Source organism: Loxodonta africana, chromosome 2, assembly GCF_030014295.1.
Source record: "Loxodonta africana isolate mLoxAfr1 chromosome 2, mLoxAfr1.hap2, whole genome shotgun sequence".
In the NCBI taxonomy this organism is placed as follows: domain Eukaryota; kingdom Metazoa; phylum Chordata; class Mammalia; order Proboscidea; family Elephantidae; genus Loxodonta; species Loxodonta africana.
The window spans coordinates 143224814-143241642 of NC_087343.1; the positions used below are offsets into that span (position 1 = coordinate 143224814).

The 16829-nt window shown below is 38.5% G+C and overlaps 1 protein-coding gene across 1 annotated transcript in view; it reads right to left on the reverse strand.

The window, feature by feature from the left end:
* Positions 1 to 16829, reverse strand: part of LVRN (laeverin) — a 105051-nt gene that overhangs the window by 57186 nt on the left and 31036 nt on the right. The window contains exons 5-6 of the mRNA XM_010590525.3: positions 9510 to 9664; positions 7382 to 7495 (exon numbers count right to left, since the gene is read on the reverse strand). Coding sequence (XP_010588827.3) covers positions 7382 to 7495; positions 9510 to 9664 — 269 coding nt within the window. The remainder of the gene's footprint in view (positions 1 to 7381; positions 7496 to 9509; positions 9665 to 16829) is intronic.

The following is a 16829-nucleotide window of genomic DNA, read 5'->3' on the forward strand; positions in this document are numbered from 1 at the left end:
GAGAGTTGGGGACCTCATACCACCACGAAAGCAGCACCGGGAGCAGAGCATGTCCTTTGGACCCAGGGTCCCTGCGCTTGAAAACTTGACCAGGGGAAGATTCTGGACAAGGAACTTCCTCCAGAGCGGACAAAGAAAGCAAGCCTTCCCCTGAAGCTGGCACACTGAATTTGGACTTGTAACCTACTGGACAGTGAGAGAATAAATTTCTCTTTGTTAAAGCCATCCACTTGTGGTATTTCTGTTATAGCAGCACTAGACAACTAAGACAGCACCAAATCAAAACCAAACTCACTGGCTTCTAGTCGATTCTGACTTATAGCAACACTATAGGGTCACTATGAGTCAGAATCGACTCGACAGCACTGGGATTGGTTTTTTGGTTTTTATAGGACAAAGTATGGACTGCACCTCAACATAAAGAAAACAAAAATCCTCACAACTGGACCAATGAGCAACATCATGATAAATGGAGAAAAGATTGACGTTGTCAAGGATTTCATTTTTTTTGGATCCACAATCAACACCCATGGAAGCAGCAGTCAAGAAATCAAAAGACGCGTTGCATTGAGTAAATCTGCTGCAAAGGACCTCTTGAAAGTGTTGAAGAGCAAAGATGTCACCTTGAAGACTAAGGTGCACCTGACCCAAGCCATGGTATTTTCAATCACATGATATGCATGTGAAAGCTGGACAATGAATAAGGAAGACAGAAGAAGAGTTGACGCCTTCGAATTGTGGTGTTGGCGAAGAATATTGAATATACCATGGACTGCCAAAGGAACAAACAAATCTGTCTTAGAAGAAGTATAACCAGAATGCTCCTTAGAAGCAAGGATGGCGAGACTGCATCTTGCATACTTTGGACATGTTGTCAGGAGGGATCAGTCCCTGGAAAAGGACATCATGCTTGGCAGAGTACAGAGTCAGCAGAAAGGAGGAAGACCCTCAACAAGGTGGATTGACACAGTGGCTGCAGCAATGAGCTCAAGCATAACAACGATTGTAAGCATGGTGCAGGACCGGGCTGTGTTTCATTCTGTTGTGCATGAGTCGGAACCGACTCGACAGCACCTAACAACAATAACATAGGACAAAGTAGAGCTGTCACATAGCATTTCCAAGGCTGTAATCTTTTTTTTTTAATTGTGCTTTAGATGAAGGTTTAGAGAGCAAATTAGTTTCTCATCAAACAATTAATGTACATGTTGTTTTGTGACATTGGTTGCCAAACTCGTGACGTGTCAACATTCTCCCCTTCTTGATCTTGGGTTCCTCATTTCCATTTGTCCACCTTTAAGGCTATAATCTTTATGGAGGCAGACTGCCATATCTTTTTCCTGCAGAGTGGCTGGTGGGTTTTTTTTTTGGCGGGGGGCGGGGGGGAGCTTTAAGTGCAAGTTTACAAATCAACTCAGTCTCTCATAAAAAGAAAAAAATTATATACACCTTCCTGTATACTCCTAGTTGCTTTTCCCCCAATTAGACAGCATACTCCTTCTCTCCATTCTATATTTTTGTGTTCGTTAGGCCAGCTTCTGACCCCCTCTGCCCTCTCATCTTCCCTCCAGACAGGAGCTGCCCACATAGTCTCATGTGTCTACTGGAGCCAAGAAGCCCACTCCTCACCAGTATCATTTTTTATCCCATAGTCCAGTCCAATCCCTCTCTAAAGAGTTGGCTTTGGGAATGGTTGCTCTCTCGGGCTAACAGAAGGTCTGGGGACCATGACCTCCGGGGTCCTTCTAGTCTCAGTCAGGCCATTAAGTCTGGTCTTTTTATGAGAATTTGAGGTCTGTATCCCACTGTTCTCCTGCTCCATCAGGGATTCTCTGTTGTGTTCCCTGTCAGGGCAGTCATTGGTTGTAGCCAGGCACCATCTAGTTCTTCTGGTCTCAGGCCGATGTAGTCTCTGGTTTATGTGGCCCTTTCTGTCTCTTGGGCTCATAATTACTTTGTTTCTTTGGTGTTCTTCATTCTCCTTTGCCCCAGGTGGGTTAAGACCCATTGATGCATCTTAAATGGCCGCTTGCTAGCATTTAAGACCCCAGACACCACTCTCCAAAGCGGGATGCAGAATGTTTTCTTAATAGATTTTATTATGCCAATTGACCAAAATGCCCCAGGAAACCGTGGTCCCCAAAACCCCGACCCTGCTACGCTGGCCTTCGAAGCATTCGGTTGTATTCAGGACGCTTCTTTGCTTTTGGTTTAGTCCAGTTGTGCTGACCTCTCCTGTATTGTATGTTGTCTTCCCCTTCACCTAAAATAGTTTTTGTCTACTATTTAATGAGTGAATATCCCTTCTCCTCCCCCTCCCCACTCTCGTAACCATCAAAGAATATTTTCTTCTCTGTTTAAACTATTTCTCGAGTTCTTATAATGGTGGTCACATACAATATTTGTCCTTTTGCAACTGACTAATTTTACTTAGCATAATGCCTTCCAGATTCCTCCATGTTATGAAATGTTTCATGGATTCATCATTGTTCTTTATCAATGCATAGTATTCCATTCTAGGAATATACCATCACTTATTTATCCATTCATCCGTTGATGGGCACCTTGGTTGCTTCCATCTTTTTCCTCTTGTAAATAGCGCTGCAATGAACATGGGTGTGCATATATCTGTTTGTGTAAAGGCTCTTATTTCTCTAGGATATATTCTAAGGAGTGGGATTGCTGGATCATATGGTAGTTCTATTTCTAGCTTTTTAAGGAAGAGCCAAATTGATTTTCAAAGTGGTTGTACCATTTTACATTCCAACCAGCAGTGTAAAAGTGTTCCGGTCTCTCCACAACCTCTCCAACATTTATTATTTTGTGTTTTTTGGATTAATGCCAGCCTTGTTGGAGTGAGATGGAATCTCATTGCAGTTTTGATTTGCATTTCTGTAATGGCTAATGATCGTGAGCATCTCCTCATGTATCTATCTGTTAGCTACCTGAATGTCTTCTTTAGGGAACTGTCTGTTGATATCCTTTGCCCATTTTTTAATTGGATTGTTTTTTTGCTGCTGAGCTTTTGCAGTATCATGTAGATTTTAGAGATAAGATGCTGATCAGAAATGTCATAGCTAAAAACTTTTTCCCAGTCTGTAGGTAATCTTTTTACTCTTTTGGTGAAGTCTTTAGATGAGCATAGGTGTTTGATTTTTAGGAGCTCCCAGTTATCTAGTTTCTCTTCTGGTGTTTGTGCATTGTTAGTAATGTTTTGTATACTGTCTGTGCCATGTATTACCGCTCCTAGCATTGTCCCTATTTTTTCTTCCATGACCTTTATCGTTTTAGATTTTATGTTTAGGTCTTTGATCCATTTTGAGTTAATTTTTGTGCATGGTATGAGGTATGGGTCTTGTTTCATTTTTTTGCAGATGGATATCCAGTTATGTCAGCATCGTTTGGTAAAGAGACTGTCTTTTACCCATTTAACTGACTTTGGGCCCTTGTCAAATATCAGCTGCTCATATGTGGATGGATTTATGTCTAGATTCTCAATTCTGTTCCATTGGTCTATGTATCTGTTGTTGTACCAGTACCAGGTTGTTTTGACTACCGTGGCAGTATAATAGGTTCTAAAATCAGGTAGAGTGAGGCCCCTCACTGTGTTCTTCTTTTTCTTTTTTACTTATCCGGGGCCTCTCTCCCTTCCATGTGAAGTTGGTGACTTGTTTCTCCATCTCTTTAAATAATGTCTTTGGGATTTGGATCAGAAGTGCATTGTATATATAGATTGCTTTTGGTAGAACAGACATTTTTACAATGTTAAGTCTTCCTATCTATGAGCAAGGTATGTTTTTCCACTTAAGTAGGTCTCTTTAGGTTTCTTGCAGTAGTTTCTTGTAGCTTTCTTTGTATAGGTCTTTTATGTCTCTGGTAAGATTTATTCCTAAGTATGTTATCTTCTTGGGGGCTACTATAAGTGGTATTGATTTGGTGATTTCCTCTTTGATGTTCTCTTTGTTGGTGTAAAGGAATCCAACTGATTTTTGTGTGTTTATCTTGTATCCTGATATTCTGCTGAACTCTTCTATTCATTTCAGTAGTTTTCTTAAGGATTCTTTAGGGTTTTCTGTGTATAAGATCATGTCATCCGTAAACAGAGATACTTTTACTTCTTCCTTACCTATCTGCATGCTCTTTATTTCTTTATCTAGCCTAATTGCTCTGGCTAGGACCTCTAGCACAATGTTGAATAACAGTGATGATAAAGGGTATCCTTGTCTGGTTCCCAATCTCAAGGGGAATGCTTTCAGACTCTCTCCATTTAGGATGATGTTGGCTGTTGGCTTTGTATACATGCAGCTGGTGGGTTTTAACCACTAGCCTTTCAGTTAGCAGCAGAGTGCTTTAATCACTGCACCACCAGGGCTCCTTTATTCTTAGCACAGTACCTGGCAAATAAGACATGTTCAATAAAAGTTAAGCACTGTTGTTGTTATTATTACTACTACTATTTTTTCCTCTCAGAGTTGTTCTGAGGATTGAATGATATAATGTGTGTAACAGCCTGTAAGCACAAAAACAAAAAACAAAACTTGTTGTCGTCAAGTTGATTCCGAGTCACAGCAACCCAATAGAACAGAGTATAACTGCCCCATAGGGTTTCCAAGGAGTGGCTGATGGATTTGAACTGCTGCTGACCTTTTGGTTAGCAGTCGTAGCTACTAACCACTGTGCCACAGAAGGAGTGCTTAATAAATGGTACGTTAGAATAGTACATAGTAGATGCTCAATAATCTGTTGAATGACTACATGACTCCTATTTTAGGTATGAAGAACTATAGCTCAGAGGTGTTTAAGTACTTATCTCAGCTACTCACATTTGCAGTAAATGGCAGAGCAAGATCTGACTGGCTATAGGGCCCTTATATGCCCTTTCCCCTCACCAAGTCTGCTGCTTCCTTGTTGTTGTTGTCATTTGCAGTTGATTCCAACGTTCAGTGACCCCATGTGTGCAGAGTAAAACTGCTCCACAGGGTTTTTAAGGCTGTGACTTTTTAGAAGCAGATTGCCAGGCCTGTCTTCCGAGGTGCCTCTAGGTGGGTTTTAACCACCAACCTTTCAGCTAGTAGCTGCTTGCACCAACCAGGGGCCTGAGAAATGTGACTCAGAAGAGAATGATTAAGGAAGTAGTGATAAAAAAGAAATAACTAAATGGTACAAAAAGACACTAATCTTGCAATCTTAGCTCCGCAAACACCAGTAATACATTCTCATCAACTTTTATCAGTTACATTTTATCAGATACTGATAATATCATGGCCATTTTAGTTGCATTAAGTAAACAAAATTGATGTTAGTGATATATTCCTCTCCATTAAGAAAAGAGAAGATGAATTTAATTGTTTTACAGGAACAAAACTTCTTTCCTTATTGACTCTAAGTACAAAGTTAATTTGTGATACAATCAAATGCTTTCAAAAACAGTTGTAGATGGCACTAACCCTGTGTAGATTCTATTTTATAAAAGAGAGATACAAAAAAGTTTGAAGGTATGGAGTATATGGGAAGGACCTTTGAAGGCAACTAAGGTTTACTGTATGTATAAAAACTTATACATATGCATATATGATGCATGCACACACACCATTAGCTACTTGAGAACAAGGATGCTCCGCTGCGCTTTATCTGTAGAGCCAGTGGCTAAAAGGATGGTTTTTGCAGTCAGAGAGACCTGGAAATGAATCCCAGTGCTGACATTTAATAACTGTGAGCCCTAGGGCAACTTACTTAATGCCTCTATGCCTCAGTTTCTTCATCTGTAAAATAGAAATAACAACTATACTTACAGGGTTGTTTTGAGGATTGAATAAGATGGTGTATGTGTAGAACTCACACTGGCATATATTAAGTCCCAAGTGCCCAATGAAGGCAAATACAGTATTACTGTTGTTATTATCATCATCATCACCATCAGACTAGTTCCAGAGAACTGAGTTATAATCAGAGTTCTGTCCCAATTGGGCAAATGACTTTGGGTAAGTCACTTAACCCTTCAGTACCACTTAACTTTTCAGTACTTCAGTGCCCTGATCTATATGATGATGTCCAAACTTCCCTCCAGGACAAGCCAACCTGTGCACAGTCAGGAGAGAAAGGCCGAGACACTGCAAAGGGGCTGGGGTAGGGGGGCATTTTATAGAATGTTCACAAAGAGTAGGCTGGGTGTCACGGAACTGGAATATTAAGAGGCTGCTCCACAACAGTGCTATCCAGGCAATAACGTTTCACATAGATAGTAAAGTAAAAAAATTTTTTAAAGTTTTTTTGAGGCCAAGATAAGTTTATCAGTTTTTTTATCTTGTCAAGCAATTAACAAAAACCAAATCATCTACATACCATCACCATCCTGTTATTAAAAAAGGGAAATTATGCTATCAAAACATTAGAAAGAACATAATCTTAGAATCTCCTTTAAGATGAATATATTCAGCTGTAAGGAGGGTCTGGCCAGTAGAAATCAGTCTTTCAATATCAATAAACTCTTTGAGTAAACGAGGGTAGAAAGAGGAGAAAAGAGGTCAAGAATCTAGCCTTGGAAACAAGAGAAAAAGACAAGGCAAGCCAAGAAAGGACTTCTGGTTTGCTATAAACCATAATGTGTCAAAAGACAACATTCCACCTAAAAGTTTAAAAATCTAAATAAAAGCAAATCAATTTGGCTTTATTATGCCATTCTGAAAGCACCTCCTAATTACTCTAAATAGATTATAAACTACGGTTAAATATAAAATACGATTAAATATAAACTACGGTTGAAATAATCAGATGTGCATATCTGTGAATTTATTTTTCAGTGTTACTACTTAGTCAAAGCAGCAACATTATAATATCAGCAATAATATTTACTATGATTGACTAAAAGTAGCATATTGCTTATTAAAGTATAGACTAATGACTAAAAAAAAAAGCATATTAACCCATCGCTACGAGTTGATATTAGTCATCATTAAATTCATAGACTAATGATTACAACGGCTTTAAACTTTGGTGTAGGAGAGAATAAGTGAAAATAATCTAAAATCTAACAATAAAGAAAGATTACAAGCATATACTACATAAGATGACATAATAAAATATTAGGTAGTCATAAAAATCTTGTTTTCAAAAATGAATTAATGATTTGTGGAATTGTTCATGATTAACATGAAGCAGTAAAATAATTACGAATCTCTAGCTAATATCCACTTTTATGAATATTTACAACAGGTAAAAACTTGAGGTAAAAACGTAACTAAAAATGACACCAATTATCTCTGGTATCATAGATCATTTAATATTCCTTTTATTTTTCTGTATTTTATACATTCTCAACAATAAATACATATAACTTTTGTAATTAGGGGAAAATCATACTGAAATTTAACAAAATACTTACTTTGGGGAGTTTAGGATTGAAGTAGTTAATTACTCCAAACTCAAAATAAGATGCAAAACCCTCATTGAGCCAGATATTGTTCCACCAATTCATGGTAACCAAGTTTCCAAACCACTTTTGGAGATGGGAGAAAAGAGAACTTTCTTAAATTTAATTTAAGTAATATTTATTGTAATTACATGTTAAATGAATGTAAGGTCAAAAGTTATACTAAAAATTTATTTGCCATTAATAACAAAACTGGAAAACAAGACTCCAACAATCACATTATTTTTTTTAACATGAAGAGATATCAGCCAGGCATTGCTCTCAAATAAATACTTCACATCCAATGATTGAAAGCAAGTTTTGTTTTTAAACTGTGATGTTCAAAAATAAAGTAAGCTAGAGTAAAACCCATTGCTGTCGAGTCAATTCCGACTCATAGCAACTCTATAGGACAAAGTACAACTGTTCCATAGGGTTTCTAAGGAGTGGCTGGTGGATTCATACTGCTGATCTTTCAGTTAGCAGTCGAGCTGTTAACTACTGTGCCACCAGGACCCCAAGCTAGAGTAGCATTTCCTAAACTGTCCACTTTGCCCAAAAGTTGTGTTACACTAAATAAACCAGAAGTCCTGAATGCTGACTTAACACCTACTAATTCCAGCACATTATCCTGTAAATGGAGCCCTGGTAGCATACTGTTTAAGAGCTCAGGTTGCTAATGAAAAGGTCTACAGTTTGAATCCACCAGCTGCTCCTTGGAAACCCTATGGGGCAGTTCTGGTCCTTGGAAACCCTATGGGGCAGTTCTACTCTGTCCTATAGGGTCACAACGAATTGGAATCGACTGGACAGCAACGGGTTTGGAGTTTTTGGTTCATACTCTAAATAGACTACATCAGGATTTTGCTCCAAGCAGTTATTTTTAAGAACTTGATTTGACCTGTGCCATCTACAAATCAGTGACGAGACCATGCGGATCACATGTTCTGCAGTGTGATTCAGCTATAATTATTTTCTATTACAGTTTAGCAGAAAGAAATTGTCAAACGGATGATGAATAGAATCAGGAAACAAAAACAAATATCTCCAAAATCAACAAACCCATGGCTAGTATTTAACCAAATTCTTACAACAGCTGTGATGTATTCACAGTTAGCAGCCTGTATTTCAAAGCAATGTATCACATTAGGTATAATTAAAAAATGACTCTTGGGGAGACTGATCAAAACTTGTGAAAGTGTGTGTTGACTGCATGACAGGGTGTTCCTCAATCCCAGCAATTCACTCTTTTCCAAAACTTCTTAGGGCATCACATCACTATGAAGATAACAATTTCAGGCTTTAAATGATTTCTTTCTTGACAAACTTGTATTAATGGAATATAGACCAACATGCAAATGTGAGAATCTCCATCAAATCAAATAGCCAAACTTGTAAAATCACCAATATGCAACCACATGGATCTAATGAAGTGAACCATGAATCCTTGTTTACACTGCCTTTAAGAACACAGTCAGAGGATTAATTATTGCATATATCATGGACACCAATATACTGTCTGCATCCCTTTAAGCTCTCTCAGAAAAATAGAAGTTTACAACAATCTACTGATGTGGGTATCTTTTAGGGACCTTTTTTAGTACTATTTATTTTAAGATGAAATGGAAAACAAATAATCATAGCTCTGCTTGGCTGACTTTTCCTGAAGCAGATTTTGTGGAGCAGTCAGCCTTTGGACATAAAGCCAATCCTCCACTGGACTGTCAGGTCAAATTACTATGACCCAGCATCAACAGTTCAAATCCACCCAGAATCTGATTACACTGTTTCTAATTACTATCACAAGTTTCAAATACCCAAAACCCAGTGCTGTCGAGTCAATTCCAACTCATGGCGACCCTATAAGACAGAGTAGAACTGCCCCATAGAGTTTCCAAGGAGAGCCGGGAGGATTTGAACTGCCAACCCTTTGGTTAGCAGCCATAGCACTTAACCACTACACCACCAGGGTTGCCTAAGTTTCAAATACATATATTTAAAATTTGGGTACACAGCAGGATTTTTGTTTTGTTTTGGGTTTTTGAGTAAGCAGCTGAAGAATACCTTTATGTGAAATAAGAAAGAACGTTTTACCACATGCCTGATGTCCAATCTCATGGGAGACAATGTAGGAGATCACAGCCTTCTTTTCCGTCAGTTGATCATTTGGATGCAGCAACAATAACGACTCATCGAACATCAATAATCCCCAATTTTCCATTGCACGGTTGTCAAAAATAGGCAAGGCAACTATATCTAAGTGGATTTAAATAAAGGGCAAAATGAAAGCATCTCTTCCAAGAAATCTGGGATTTCTAGATATAAATATCACAAAATGAAATCATAAGTAAATAATTTAATATGAGGGGAGAGAAGGCTTTATTTAAAGACAAACACCAAAGACAGGGATCAGAAATAAATTGTTTTGACATATAAAACTTAAATAATTAAGTTGACCAAAAAGACACCATAAACAAATTTGAAAGGCAAACCACAACTGAGAAAAGTATTTGCAGCATATATCATAAACAACTAGGCAATACATATAATTTTTTTTAATATTTAAGGAACTCTGACAAATCAAAGAGAAAAAAACAAAGATGTGAACAATTTACCAAAGAAAGCATTCAAATGGCCAAAATTCCTCTTCAAAATTGTTCAACTTTCTTAGTTATTAATAAACAAAAATAAAAACAATGCTACAAGTATCTTTCAAATTTACAAGAAGATTAATAGTATTGATGTAGGTAGAGGAAAACTGGCCCATAGCTTGTTGTTGAGAGTATAAACTGGTACAACCTTTCTAGAACAATCTGGAAAATATTTCACAATCTTGAAAATGTTCATACCCTTTGATTAAATTATTCTACTTTTGGAATTTATACTAAGTTAATTTATACTAAACTATGGAGAGATTCACCAACATTTCCTTATAAGGATTTTCTTTAGTGTTTTTAAAGTAACTCAGAAAAGGTGGCATCTATCCAAATGTTTAACCACATAGTATGAAATAAGTTATTTTGGCAAATTGATATCTAGGCATTCTATGTCTTAAAAATGACAATACAAAAGAACATGTAGCTATTTAGATCATGTTGCTATATACTGTTACTTTTAAAAAGCCATTTGAAGAACAGTGTCAATTCTATGATGCAATTTTTATTAAAATAAACAATTACAGAGATAGAGACTAAGACAGATACTGGGGAAATACACATTAAAATGTTAGCAGTGATTATCTCTCTGTGGTAGCATGAGAAAAAGGAGATTTTTCTTCTCTCTTTCTCTTTGTTTGTTTTTTTTTTACTTTTCTTTATTTTTCCAAATTTTCTACAGTGTGATCACTTATTATTTTCATAACCAGAAAAACAATAAAATTTTCTTTTCTTTTTCTAATGGAAGAAATATCATTTTCATATATCCATACTACATTTGTCTAATAAATGCTCTATGCTATCCTATGTTAAATAACTTAAGTTGACTTCACACATGGCTGAAGTTGACCATGTGTATCCAGTTCATTATATCACCTCCACTGTTGGCACTCTATTATCTTTGCACATACTTAGTTGACACAACCTGGGTTTCCATTCTTCTAAGCTTCCTCCCCTCACGCAAGACCACTCTGCTCCACTCAAGCCAATTCGTTTTGTTCTCTACAACCACTGAGTCTTTGTTCATGCCCTTTGCTATCCCAGGAAGTCCTCTGCTCAATTCATGAATGCCACCAGTATGGGTGGTCAAATCTTACCAGCTTTAAGAAGCCATTTCTTACTAACACCAATGAGTATTCTTTTTAATTTATTTTTTACTTCATAGAACCAGATTAAAGAAAACCCTTGCTTCTTGATAAACTATCAGCATTAGTTCACATGTGACCCTGTTTTACTTAATTTTAACAATCCATTATTTTAAAATAATAATATGAACATCCATGAACGCACAATCTAACCCTTTAGAACAACAGCTGGCAGAACTTTTCTGTATAGAGCCAGACAGTAAATATTTTTGGCTTTGCAGTCTATACAGTTTCTGCTGTAGTTATTCAGCTTTGGCTTTGAAGTGCAAAAGCAGCCTGTGGCCTGATGGATCACTTTTGTGTGCCCTCTCTCGACATGGTGTTGTAACTCTCACCTAAGTGGTTGGGTGGGACTGTGCAAATAGAGTAATCGTGGCCCACCAAGGGGCTTGGTCAGTTTTACCATCCTGTTGGGCTTAAAATGAGCCATCCCAGAGGTTAGAAGGAAAGGATCTCACTCAGAGCCAAGAGTGGAATGCGTCCTTTGGACCTGGAATCCCTGCACTGAGAAGCTCCTGGAGCCAGGAGACTGAGAGAGACAGACAGATAGAGAACTGTAACACTGAAGATGGCAAGAAGTGGTGGCAGAAAAACTGCAGCAGGAGAGACTGACAGGAGACAGTGTGGTGAACATCCTGGCCCACAGAGTGAGAAAGAAAGCTGAAGGTCTTCAGGCAGGAGACTTGCTGACAAAGTAGGGTGCCTCAGGCACTTGATAGAGCTAGGTTTGCTGACCCACAGAGCTAGAGCTGAGCTCCTATGCACCGATGCTTACTGGAGGAATGGGGTGCCTCCAGTAAGCAGAGCTAAAAAAGCTCTGTCACACTTTCTTGAGCTGGGCAGAGGCCAATGTTCAGGAAGAGGCCTGCCTGCAAGCACAGCTGGGCAGAGGCTATCCTGATGGAAGAACTGTATCCTGAGCATCCGTCAACCTGAATTGTAACTTGTTACTTCCCTAATAAACCCAATAATTGCGAATATTATCTGTGAGTTCTGTGTGGTCATTGCTATGAATTATCAAACCCAGTAGAGAAGTAGAGAGGGCCGTGGAAGGGATAGCTGATGACAGAATTGGTAAAAATGGTGGAGAGAAGAGGCCTGTCTGACCTCCGCCTCATGGAATTCAGCCTTGGGCTGTTGATCTTGATTTTCCTTCCCTCTTGTGAAGTTAAAGGAGATCAGACACTTCTGCCAAGCCATTTTTACACAGCCATGATACTATGTAAGTGAATAGGTATAGCTGTGTTTCAATAAAACTTTATGGACACTGCAATTTAAATTTCATATAATTTTTATGTGTTACAAATTTTTTTTTCCCAACAATTAAAAATTGTAAAAACCATTCTTTGCTCCTGGGCCATACGAATACAGGTAATGAGCCAAACTTGGTGGTTTACCAATCCATAATTTTGAGTATTATCAGTAATTCATATTGTGATTCCCATACCAGCAGCATTGGCAACACCTAGGGACTTGTTAGAAATTAAAATTCTAAGAACCTGCCCCAGATCTCCTAAATCAGGACCTCTGTGGTAGAGCATGGCAATCTGTGTTTTAACAAGCCTTCTGGATGTTTCCAATAATGGTTAAAGTGTGAGAACCACTGACTTACATCTATCTGGGTGCTCCTTCACAACTCGTCCTTGAGGCTATTCTCCAAAGATAACTAATATTCTGCATTTTGTATTTATCTTTCTCTTGCTTTAAAAAAGATAAAAATATATATGTGTGTGTGTGTGTGTGTGTGTGTTGTTGTTGTTATGTGCTGGCAAGTCGGTTCCAACTCTTAAGGATCCTATGTACAATAAAATGAAACACTGCCTGATCCTGCACCATCCTCACAATCATTACTATGCTTGAGCCCATTTTGCAGGCACTGTGTCAATCATATATATATATATATATATACATATATATACATACACATATATACAATTTGCTGTTTTGAATTTTAGAGAAAAGTGCTTCATTTTCATTGCTATGAATAAGGAAGACTGAAGAATTGATGCATTTGAATTATGGTGCTGGCAAAGAATACTGAATATACCATAGACTGCCAAAAGAACGAACAAGTCTGCCTTGGAAGAAGTACAGTTAGAATGCTCCTTAGAAGCGAGTATGGAGAGATGGAACTTTGTCTCATGTACTTTGAACATGTTATCAGGAGGGACCAGTACCTGGAGGAGGGCACCATGCTTGGTAAAGCAGAGGATCAGCGAAAAAGAGGAAGCCCCTCAACGAAATGGATTGACACAGGGGCTGCAACAACGTGCTCAAACATAGCAACGATTGTGAAGATGGCACAGGAGAGGGCAGTGTTTCATTCTGTTGTGCATAGGGTCACTGTGAGTCAGAAGCAACTCAACGGCACCTAACAACAACATTCTATCGTGTGACTATACTACAGCTTATTTATCCGTTATCTTGTCAATAACCATTTGGGTTGTGAACAGTTTGGGGCTACTGTAAAAAGTATAGCTATGAACACTCTTATAAATGTCATCTAGTATATCTGTGTTCAAATTCCCTTTGAGGATACATACCTAGGGATGGAATTACTAGGTTTTAAGGTATTTTTTTTATAACGGTGAAAGTTGCTAGACAAGAACAAATATTTTTCTAAGTGGTTATAACAGTTGACACTCATATCAACAATTTCAGATTCTCTTTGACACTTGGCATTGTTGGAATTTTTACTTTCAGATAATCAAATGGGTATAAAACAGAGCCTCACTGTGGCTTGGATATTCATTTTTCCAGATTACTAGTGAGGTTAAATATGTCTGCATAAATTTGTTAGCCACATGTGTTTCCTTATCATAATGTATCTATTCATATATTTTTATTCATTTTCCTATGGGGTTGTATTTTTCTTATTTACTTGTAGATGTTCTTTATATATTTGGGATACTCCAATTAATAATTCTTCATCTTCTTTCTTTTTTGACTTTTACATAGCTAGTATTTTATCTCTTGCTTGCAAACTTGCTGTTTTTGTTTCTAAAATATGCAAGCTATCTCCCTAACTCAGCTACTTGAACAGAGCCCTAGCCACCTACTTCTTTTATATTCTTATGGCACCTAGAAAAGTAATAGGTACCCAGTAGGTACTCAGTAAATTCTCATTTATTATGGTGATTATATCACTGCTTTCTGATTTATGTTGTATGCCATTACTTGAGTTTTATCACCACAAAAATACAGTCCACATTGGGATGTGTGATACATACAGTGAGTCCACCACTGTTAAGTTAAAAGCATGATCAAAGCTTAAAAGAGAAATTGTCACTTCATATGTTTGCACATCTGAAAGGTCTGTATTCCTAAAAGCAACATGCCACTTTTTCTTTCAAAATTTGTACTAATAACCCCAAAACCTAACTTTATCAATATCTGTAATATTTTCATATTTCAGCCCACTTTTTACTTTAAACAGCTTGAAGGAAAATGATAGCAACATCAGAAAAAAGGCTTTTCTATATGATAGATTCATGAATGTGGTTTATATATATTATCTTAGATTCTAAGGTTTAGAATTCAGTGATAAGAAGATAAACTAAAAGAACAACATGGGAGAAATAAAACAAATGGCTTCTTATCTGACTCATTGAGAGTACAAGAATAAAACAAAACAAAAAACCAAACTCACGCTGTTGAGTCAATTCTGACTCATAGAGAACCTATAAGAGAGAGTAGAACTGCCCCATAGGGTTTCCAAGGAGCAGCGGATGGATTCAAACTACTGACCTTTTGGTTAGCAGCCAAGCTCTTAACCACTGTGCCACCAAGGCCGCACTGAGAGTAATAGTATAGAATATATAGGAAATGTTGATACAGAAGGTTTTTTATCTTGCTTTGTTCTCTCTTTTTTTTTTTTTTTGTGACTCAACCAAAAGTTAAAGTAACTATGAACCATTAGTTTATCTTTCTCCTAAAAATCCAGTAAGAAAAGTTTTGTTTATTTTATCTACCAGTCAAAACACATTTTTATTGAGCACCTCCTATGTGTAAATTGGAGCCCTGGTGCCACAGTGGTTAAGCACTTGGCTGCTCACCAAAAAGATTGGCGATTCGAGCCACAGAAGAAACATGTGGCAGTCTGCTTCTGTAAAGATTGCAGCCTTGGAAACCCTGTGGGGCAGTTCTACTCTGTCCTATAGGGTTGCTATGAGTCAGAATTGATTCAACGGCAGTGGGTTTGGTTTTAATGGGTTTGTATGTGTAATATTGGGTAAGATGTCAAATATAACCCTGAACTCCAGAAGTAAATAATCTAGTGAGAATTTAAGTGAAATAATTGAATTAATTGTACATATTTATTTCCCCCACTCTAGTGGATTAATTACTTTTGTGTGTGGCCTTTCTAGCCATGGTCTTCTAACTCCCACCCAGGTGATCGTATGATAGGGTAATTGTGGCCTACCAAGGGGATTGGTCAGTTTTGCCTTAAAAGAGAGCCAATTCCAGAGCAGAGAGGAGGAGCTCACCACCACCAAGGAATGAGAGATCAGCAGCAGGGACTCTGCAGCAGGGACTCTGCAGCAGGGACTCTGCAGCAGGGACTCTGCAGCAGGGACTCTGCAGCAGGGACTCTGCAGCAGGGACTCTGCAGCAGGGACTCTGCAGCAGGGACTCTGCAGCAGGGACTCTGCAGCAGGGACTCTGCAGCAGGAGGTGGCATGATGGGCTTCCTGGCCCACAGAGAGAGAAAGCTAAGTGCCTTTGGGCAGAAACTGAGGGCTAGGGAGAGACGTTCCTGTGAACATGGCTGGGAAGAGGTTTTTCTGATGATGGAAGAACTGTATCTTGAGTGTTGTCCCTGAGCCTGAAACTGTAACTATTACTTCCCTAATAGACTCCATAATTGTGAGTATGGTCTGTGAGTTCTGTGTGGCCACTGTGATGAATTATCTAACCCAGTAGAGAGTGCTGTGGTAGGGACGATTGGTATCAGAATTGATAGAAATGGTGGAGAGAAGAGGCTTGTCTAACCTCTGCCTCATGGAAGTCAGCCTTGCACTGTTGATCTTGGTTCTCCTTCTACCTTATAGGGTTGAAGGAGATCAGAGACTGGCCCCAAGCCATGATTACACCCACCAAAAAAGTTTACTGTTTACCGCTATGAGACAAGTACTGTCATGGGAGTACAAATAAAACGGCAATTCAGATCCTGAACCCAACTTAGGATAAAGTGTGTCAAGGGTTCTGATGGAGGGGTGTATGGGATTCTGTGGAATCATGAAAAAAGAAGTTAGGGAAGACTTGCTGAATGAGGGGGCTGTGAGTTGAGAAATACAGGAATTAACAGTTGGGTAGAAGGCATTCAGAAAGAGCAAGCTGCATGTTCAAGAGCCTAGAGAAGAGGTGAGAAAGGCGGAAGCGTAGGAGGCCGCAGAGATAGTGCCAGGAAGAGCGCAGCTCCTCCACACTGAGGAGCTGCTGGAAGCCCTGAGAGGCTGACATGGGATGATGGAGAGTTTGGACATTATCCTCAGGGTAACGGGAAGCCACAGAAAAGATTTTAAAGAGGAAAGTAACATTGGAATTTTGCTCTGGAAGGATCCATCTGGCTTCGATATGGAGAAACCAGGTGAGAGCTGCTGTGGTAGAGATGTTGGTGAT